A 9,512-nucleotide genomic window follows, 5' to 3' on the forward strand; every position below is an offset into this window, starting at 1 on the left:
GATCCCTTGTTCTCTAATTCAAAAGTAATGCATGCGTAAAATGAAAAAAAGCCGAATCCAGATTCGGCCGTCTGCCGTATTCATAACGATATGATGTAGAGTTCAAAAAACACTAACTTCAACATATTATAAACTGAACATCAGCAGTTTTAACAGTATTTCACCTACCTCCTTCCATATTTTTCTGAGCCTGTGGTAAGCTGACATGACTATAGAGGGCCTCCCGCATGCTAGCACTGCTGAGGATAAGTCACACTGGGTTTGTACCTGTTACCACAAATGAAATTGTTCAATTAGAAAAAATATAAAATATATGATATTTAACAATTTTAAGAAAGTATTTAAAAGTGCATTCAATGGGTCATTAGCATTATTGCGTCGTTAATCGTTGATGTTGCGATATACTTCCTTTGTATTTTATTGTTCTGAACAACACTAAAATAGCCATATCACTGGTCTAATATCAGAGCCGTAGCCAAATTTGCAAAAGTATACAAAAAGTCCCAAAATTTAAGAATTTGCGAGCGTAGCAAGCCCAAAAATTGGATTTTAAAAGCTTTTTTGTTCCAAATTTGGGGATTTTAAAGCTTTTTTGGTCCAAATTTGGCGTAGAAAGTCCACTTTTCACAAAATTTCCCCACCCCCTTGGAAAAAGTCCACTTTTTCAAAATCAGCACACCCGCCACAAAAAATCCTGGCTATGGGCCTGCTAATTATGATGGGGTCTTCAGCAAAACAAAGCTCTAAGAATGGCTGATGTAATGAAATTGAAAACAAACTCACATATCTTGATCGCATCAGATATTTTGTTCTTGTAATGTCATACTAACCAGTGCCTCCCAAATCTTGCCCTTTCTTTGCTCTGCTTCTTTGAATGCATTATTTACTACAGTATATGTCCAATGCAAGCCTACCAATGCTGCACCACCACTGCCCTTCCTATAGGAGTCCAGCACATATGCACACCCAGATTTCAAGGACAAGATAAAAAGAAAAAACAATAGTAATTAGTAATACTAATAGTATAAACTATAGAATACCACAGTAATGAATTTTTTAAAATAATGCAACAGTAATACTAAAGGGAGCATTTTAAGTTTATACACTGAGAAGCTATAAATGTTCTTTCTGATTAAGGATTCGGATAGTAATGAGTAATGAGAGCACACCAGACACATCAAATTGCATTTTGAATACGAGGAATGTCCTTCTGATATCAAATAATTTTGATTTTTTGAAATTTGCGACATAATATGAATTTTATGGCAAAATATTAAAAATTGATATTTTTGACATTTAACAGTCCTTGAAGTTAATCATATCAATCTAATAATGTGTACTTAAAGTGTATGTAGCTGGGGGAAAAGTCAACCATCATTTGAAAATGTCAACCTTTTGTATTGAAGATATACAGTTTTCCCCCAAAACCACTTAAAATTTCAGGTCCCAGCTACATACACTTAAGTCACTGATTCAGGTAACCCTGTTTGAAATCCACACTCCCTGTGTGGGAGATTAACATCATGTCTTCCACAGGGGGTCTACATGTATGAATTTCAACAAGAACAGCCCATTGTACAAACTTACGAATGATTGATGGCTCTCTCATGTTTACCAAACGTTGATAACACTTCCACAAGCGGACCCAAGGCAGCTGCTCTATGATGGATGAGCAACAGACTCAGCACTTGCTCCACAGCCCTCCTGGATCCAGCATCACGGTAACAGTTTAGTGTGTTAGGCAGAATTCGGCACAATAATTTGACACCTGCTTCGGGAAATCTGCACAAATCAAACAAATTAAAGAGAACTTGACTTCTTTTTACTGGAATAATGGTAAATATCACTTCAAAGTCAATGGCTTTTTGGATTTCCTACGGTAGCCAATGTGCAATTATATAATTATTTTCTAAACACAGTCGCACTGTACTGTATTTCATTATTATGCAAGTTGATTTTTTTAACAAGATCTTTTTTACGGGGTTTCACGATAGGCATACATGTAGGCCTATACCTTCTATTTGTACTGTATGCATGTCAAAGGACCACACAAGACTTGTCCCTAATCATGCCTTAACACAAAACTACTCTACTCGAGCAGTCATGCATCATACATGTACTAGCCTCCATTGGTAATTTCATTTATCCAAATATGCATGCTAAATTAAATAATCATGATGTGTGGTCAGACAGTGGTGTGCGCAAAGGGGGGCAGGGGGACACAGGCCCCCACTTTTGTTGGTCATTCTGGGGATTCGGGGGGAAAAAGTTAAAAACATCAAAATTTGCTCCTAATCAGACTCCATTCTGGGGAACTGAACAACCTGCACCCCCCACTTTCAATGTGCCGCGCACGCTACTGAGGTCAGACACCTTGTAAAGCAAGTCAACGGTCAACACATTGGTCAAGTCAAAAAAACTTTATAACTCAAGTCAAGTTAAAAACTTTATAACTCAACTTGACTTGTTACAACACTGCAACATATATCTTGGTCAAAATTGCAAAGTTATACCAATATTTTGAGCCAGAGGGGCCAGAGACAAGAGTACCCTAGTTGGTTCTTGGTTTGCCAGAGCTTGTCCCTAGTTACTACAACAGTGTTAAAATACCTTGACTTTTGATGTGAGGTTGCAATTCCGTTAGCATCTGCTTACGAGCATTGGTGCTGGATACTGTTATGTTATGAAACAGATGTTTCAGGAGGCTCATGGCCTGGAGAAGAAAAATAAAGATATGTGTATAATTAGTTATAAAAGAGGACCACATAAATTGTATAATCATCATCAAACTTTGGCATTCTACTAGTCTACTTAGTAGACCATTTTAATTTATCAACCTTAATTCCTCTGACTATGGAAAAGCCACCAATCACATTTGAGTCATGTTTGATTTAGAGGGCGTCATCATCTTACGATGATGTCATACCATCCACCAATGGATCGGATGGCATACACCATTGATAAAGGCAACAGACTGGATTGCCGAAACTGTCTGTTTTTTTTCCCGGTTTTGTAGTGTCCCTGGACCTAGACCTAAATGCTAGGATGTAAGGATCATTCATGGTGACCTAAAAAAAAAAAAAAATAAAAAAAAATTCAAGATGTTTTGTATTTTTAATATGAAAATTGATAATTTGTATTCATGTCATAGTCTATTAATGATTTCAAAATGCATTCAAATGCATTTTGAAATCATTAATAGACGATGACATGAATACAAAATATCAATTTTCATATTAAAAATACAAAACATCTTGAAATTTTATTTTATTTTTTAGGTCAACCATGAATGATCCTAGCATTTAGGTCTAGGTCCAGGACACTACAGAACCGAAAAAACTCAAAAAAAACCCAAGATGGTGATATTAAACCAAGATGGTGATTAAAAATCATCATCACCTGATGATTTAGCTCCAGTCGCTGGGCCCTGATCTATTAAGCATGGCGAAACAAATATGACTGTGCGTTCACAGTTAAAGGATTGGTGAATGATCTTTCCCGTCTCAACTGTGAGCTTAATGCCACTCGCTATCCAACCATAGCTTTTGTGAGGACAGAGTGAGCAGAGTGGTAGCGGAGGAGACAAATGACACACCAATTTTTAGTTGTCTGGCAAGGGACTGGTATATCGATATGCATGAGTGAACCCCATGCAACCACTGCACTGTTCAATAGCCTTATTGTGATGTGGCCGGAGTTTTAAAAACACAAGCCCTGAACAAAATATGATGCGCTCGCATACTGCCAGGCAAAATACAATGGAAATTGTGATGATGTCAGAAGTCAACTCATCTTCACCTTTAGTTTGTAGTGTAAAACAGGCCTTGTCTTTTGAGGCAAGAAAGAGTGATCACTCGCCATCACTCACCTAAAATGAAGCTGAGGAGAGCTGTTTATCACTCACCTACATTTGGTGTATAATAATACAAGTGATTAAAATCACTCGCCTACAGCTCACCTGCCAAGTTTCGAGGAGAGTGATTTGTCACTAGCCAGCAATTTTCAAAAGACAAGGCCTGGTAAAATATTGGATACACCAGGAGCCAAAACTGGGCAACCATGTGGTTAAAAAAGCCTGGGTGCCTGGTTAATATATAAGCCTTGATTGCCGCAATTATGCAATGTTTTTATTTTACTGCATGGCATTCCACAATAATCATGACAAATTATGCTTTATTTTCCCAAAATCATCTCATATGATTTGAAGTAAGTTTTTTTGTAACCATAAACCGTAACATTCCGATCGCTTTTGATTTGGGGCATTTGCTTGAAAACACGTCATGAATTCATGCTGTGTAAACATGCATAATTAACATGGACACAAATGAAATTATGATGCAATACAAATCAATACAAATTTGAATGCGCAAGTGCAACCATTCTTTAGAAATATTAAAGACTGACCCGCTCTTTATGTAATGAACTTGTTTACAACAACAAGTCATACCTAGAATATTTTCTCAATTTCAATTTTATCCTTTCTGGGTATGACTGATTGTACCATTAAATTTGCATCAATTCCCGATGTCATGAATGCGCCACGTTTTGTAGGCTCCGAGACCGATTGCCGATTACATCTACATGCAGGGATTTGCAAATGACATAGACGAGTACAACTGAACTGATATAGACGAATCCAACGAGCCAGGTGATGGTCATCTTTCAGTTGGACATTACTGGGTCCTGTCTGCACCAAACTGGTGTTGTTACTGCCCAATTGGGTGGATTAAATCTGCTTAAAAATCAATGTTGAATTTATATTGTGTTGTAAACATTCGTCATTCTTTTACGACTACGTGAAACAAAGGTGATGGAATATCCCCGCAAAGACCATACCATTTCACAATTTAGGTGGGATAGACTTGAGGGGGCCCAGCTACACCCCCCTCAGCCTAGCTCGAGATACTCTAGCTAAAATACAGGTTTACATTTACTATCTTACATTATCTTGCTGTATTTCAGCTATAGCGGCAAACAACAAGCTTCCGGGTTTTTTTTGGAGAACAATACTGTTACGTAAGACGAAGAAGAAACCAGCCCCGGAGCCCGCCCTACTCATTATTTCATTGTACTTATTGCAATTGCCTCCACACATTACGTAATCAACACAAAGCTTTTGTGAGGACTAGTGAGTGGATAAGAAATTGACAGCGGAGGATATGAACGACACACTGATTTTTAGTTGTCAATCATGAATTGCTGCAACGCTTTTAGTATTTTACTGCATCTACATCTACATCTATAGAAATACTGGACAGGACCAATTGGTATAACGTCCAGATGTCCTCTTGACCTAGAGGGTTGAGTGCAGATATCAGAACCGGGGATGGTCCCCCTTCTCTTTTCGAATAGCTCTGACCCTTTAACGTGCACAGGGATGAATCCTCCTGAACACGGGACCAACGGCTTTACGTGACTTCCGAATCACGGACGAAGCACATACACTACCTATATCTGCACCTATATCAATTAAATTCTGCAATTAATTACTGAACTGAATTGAAGGATTTCCGAACATATAGGAACTTTTTGGGAGGGATGAGAATTTTCACCTAAGGCAAGCCCAAGGCTCGAACCCTCGTCGATCGTATCTCCCGGCCGGCAGCGCAACACCTTAACCACTCGGCCATCTTGCATTCCGCAAGCACCATGACAAATTATGCCGTATTTTTCCAAAGATCATCTCATATGAAGTAAGCTGAATGCGATCTGTACTTTTGTAACATTCCGATCGCTTTTGATCACCTATTATCGGTGAATTTGCTTGAAAACACATGAGTTCATGTTGTGTAAACATAATTAGCATATAGACACAAATGAAATTACGAAGCAATACAATGCAATTTGAATGCGCAGCAGACAGGGTTCGCAGGTTTTTGCCATCCAGGTGGAAAAAACCATGGTTTTAACAATGGCAAAAACTAAAAAAGTGATTTTAAGTTCTGATTTTTGATCTCAAAACGAATTATTACATTAAAAAATTAATTTCCATTTACTGAAATGTGGTATATCAAATTCAAAATATTTTCATTTTAAGGACTTGATGAGACAAAAAATAAGTTAAATGATTCATTAAAAGATATAATATATGTTTACTGTTTATGAGCTTTCTGTGCACTTGTTAACATTTGAGTGACTATAAATGAGTTTTTGCCAGTTTCTGCCATTTTTGCCGGTTTAAACCAGGCAAAAATTGGCAAAAACAGGTTTTTGCCAGTTATTGCCACTTTGTCGGCAAAAACAGGTTTTTGCCGGCAAAAACCGAACCCTGGCAGCAGATCTGTAGAAATGACGTTGCCCGGTTTTATGCAGAATTAGACCACCTCTGCCTCAGCCCCTGGCCTGCCAATAATATCATGGCATGCCATGCCCGGGGGGGTCACTCCCATTGTGGCCTGTACACCATGTTGTGACAAACATAATTAGCATAGACACAAATGAAATTACGATGCAATACAATGCAATTTGAATGCGCAGCAGATCTGTAGAAATGACGTTGCCCGGTTTTATGCAGAATTAGACCACCTCTGCCTCAGCCCCTGGCCTGCCAATAGACTGCGGAACTCAGTCCTCAATGATAGTCAGTCATTTATCTTTTGGTCGTTATATGACTATCATTTGAGGGACTGAGTTGTTATAATATATCTTCCGAGGTGCAATTTCAGACAATAGCTGGGGATTAGTGGGGCAGAGGTTATCTATTGAATCCTTTCATGACCACTGAAGCATAGTCAAGTCTGCCAAGGACACTCGGTACAAATTGAAAGACCATCACAAAAGAATGCATGCATGTCAGGTCATCGACACCAATTTGGTGTTTGTTATGACACAAATTTGGTGTCTGTTATGCACCTCGAAATATGTACCTTAAAGTCTGTATCTAGCCTGCCAATAATATCATGGCATGCCATGCCCATGCCCGTGGGGGTCACTCCCATTGTGGCCTGTACACCATCCGCGATAATCAACTTTTGAAAAGCACCCTAATTTAACAAGGATTTAACCCTTGGCTAAAACAATACCCTAAACAGGGATTTTATTCCTTGCATCAAATTTCATACCCTAAATTTCATTTCAGCGTATTAGCAATTGCAATTTTGCTACCCTTTTTCCCAATATTTCATGTTTTCGACACCCTAAACGCGTTATGAGCGTATCGTGCGTGCTTACCCACGAAAAACTACCCTTTTTACGCGTTTTCATTATCATGGATGGTGTACAGGCCACAATGGGAGTGACATCCCCCCCGGTCCGGGTGCCCATGCCATGGCATTGGCCATTGTCACCCCGGATTGTCACTAGTGCCAAATTGCCCTATAATCACCCAGGGTTATACATTGCACTACCCCTTATAATATATAAAGTATGCCTACACTACTATAATTTAGTATTATTGCAACACATACATGAATACCATGAATGATTGGCAATAAATGAATAGCCATTTAAACAGGGTTGTCGAATTTTGAACCTTGTCCGTCACATCGGGGAGAAAAGAACTTGTTTACACAGCTCTATTTTCATCTCGGTTTTGAGGTTATCCATATTATAAATCAACCGTAATGTACTTTACTTGAAAATTGCAGGTAAACTCTCTTCACACGCTTAGAAAACGTATATTTTACATTGTTACACGTGTGCAATATGTGCCTACCTCAGAATTCGTCGCCATTTTGCTGTTTCCTCCTGTTGTGCAATCCCTCTTTTTTCTTGATGCACCAGTTTTTGAATCAAAAAACGTAAAATTAAGGGGTAGGCCAGTTAAGGTGATATTCTCCGAAAAGTTTTCCTATAAAAATGAATTTCTTAACAAGTAAAAATCGCAGTTTAACAAAATCATCATTTAAAGGGTGATTTCTTGATCCTAGCATCCTCTTTTTATGGCATTTTTCAGTGGATATCCAATAAAAAGCATATTCACAAAATTTGAGTTGATTCCGATTTTGCGTTTGCGAGTTATGCATGTTTATGAGTAGTACACTGCTCCATATAGGCCACTGTTGTAATTTCGTTCTGGTATTCAAATTTGACGATACCGGTATTTTTGCTAAACGAATTAATCTGCAAGAAATTTTTGGTACACAAACATGTAGCCAGAGGTTTCCAGTGGTATAAAAATCTCAACTTTTAAAAAAAAAACTTAGTGGAGGGATGAGGCACAATTAATGCATTACATGTAAAATGCAAACAAGAATACTACATGTAAATGGGGGTAAGGTCACATTGAGTGCATTTCTAGATAAATGACAAAGAAGGCTATGTTCATGTAGTTTCAATGCAAGAAGGTAGTTACAATGTATCCATGCAGTTTCAATGCTCTACCACATTATTTCACTATGAAACTTGCACAGAGGGTACAGAGAACCCCCTTGTAGCAGAAACTGACACTTGCGCCACTTTCATGATTGTGTGACTTAAAGGAGGATTTTGTGATCCAAGCATCCTCTTTTTATGACATTTTTTTTTTTTTTTCCACGCAAAAAGCTTATTTCCAAAATTTCAGTTGATTCCGATTTTGCGTTTGCGAGTTATGCATGATTATGTGTATTACACTGCTCCATAGACAATGTGTTGTAATTTCGTTCTGGTGCACCAGAACGAAATTCAAATTTGGCGATATTTTTGCTAAACGAATTAATCTGCAAGAAATTTTTGGTACACAAACATTATGTAGCCAGAGGTTTCCAGTGGTATAAAAATCTCAACTTTTAAAAAAAAAACTTAGTGGAGGGATGAGGCTGTGGATCACGAAATGCCCTTTTAATACAATCACAACTTTTGTTCTACCACCAAGGGGCCCCATTGTGTCCACCCTGGGAAAAATTATGGGAAAAACTTTGCCAGGACAATAGAAAAAAGGAGAACGGGTGGAAAAGAGGAAAGTAAAAGAAAGAATTGTTAAAGGAGAGAACAAGAAAAGAGAAAAGGCTAACGGTGAAATAAAGCCAAAAGAAAGGAAACATTTTATTCAATATTCCAAAAGAAGAGAACAACTAGGCCTATCCATAGGTCTACCGATATCAGGCAAGGGAAAACACAATTTATTGCAAACATGCAGCAAAAAGGGGGCGGGCCCACAAAAAAAAAAAAAAAAATGAGAAAACATCATGGCGGGAAGAACGTTATAGGCCCCTATATACATCATTTACAATGACTTGTTTGGGGAGTGTTCATAAATACTTTGGTGGGGGAAATTAAAAAAAAAAAAAAATAAGGGAATTAAAAAAAAATCGGGGATTCAAAAAAAAAATGGGAAATTAAAAAAATCGGGGAATTAGATTTTTAAAAAAAAGGGGGGGAATTAAAAAAAAAGGGGGAATTAAAAAAGGGGAATTGGCGGAGATGGTACACCGTACAAATTCACGGAATTTCTGAAAAAAACGGAAAACACGGAAATTCGCGGAAAACGTGTTTTTTCCTTGAGAAAAATAAAAATGAAGAAAAAATAATGAGATGTGAGGTTAAAATAATGAAAATGAAGTCCGTATTCAAAAATATCAGGCTTAAAACAA

General features: G+C 37.9%; 1 protein-coding gene across 1 annotated transcript in view; it reads right to left on the reverse strand.

Annotated features, from left to right (window-relative positions):
• LOC140163854 (stalled ribosome sensor GCN1-like) overlaps positions 1-2,246 on the reverse strand; it is a 67,595-nt gene extending 65,349 nt beyond the window's left edge. Inside the window, 4 exon segments of the mRNA XM_072187168.1 lie at positions 169-267; positions 831-939; positions 1,588-1,782; positions 2,224-2,246. Of these exon segments, the coding sequence (XP_072043269.1) occupies positions 169-267; positions 831-939; positions 1,588-1,782; positions 2,224-2,246 (426 nt within the window).
• Between the last annotated feature and the right edge of the window lie 7,266 nt (positions 2,247-9,512).

This window comes from Amphiura filiformis, chromosome 11 (genome assembly GCF_039555335.1).
Source record: "Amphiura filiformis chromosome 11, Afil_fr2py, whole genome shotgun sequence".
Taxonomy (NCBI): domain Eukaryota; kingdom Metazoa; phylum Echinodermata; class Ophiuroidea; order Amphilepidida; family Amphiuridae; genus Amphiura; species Amphiura filiformis.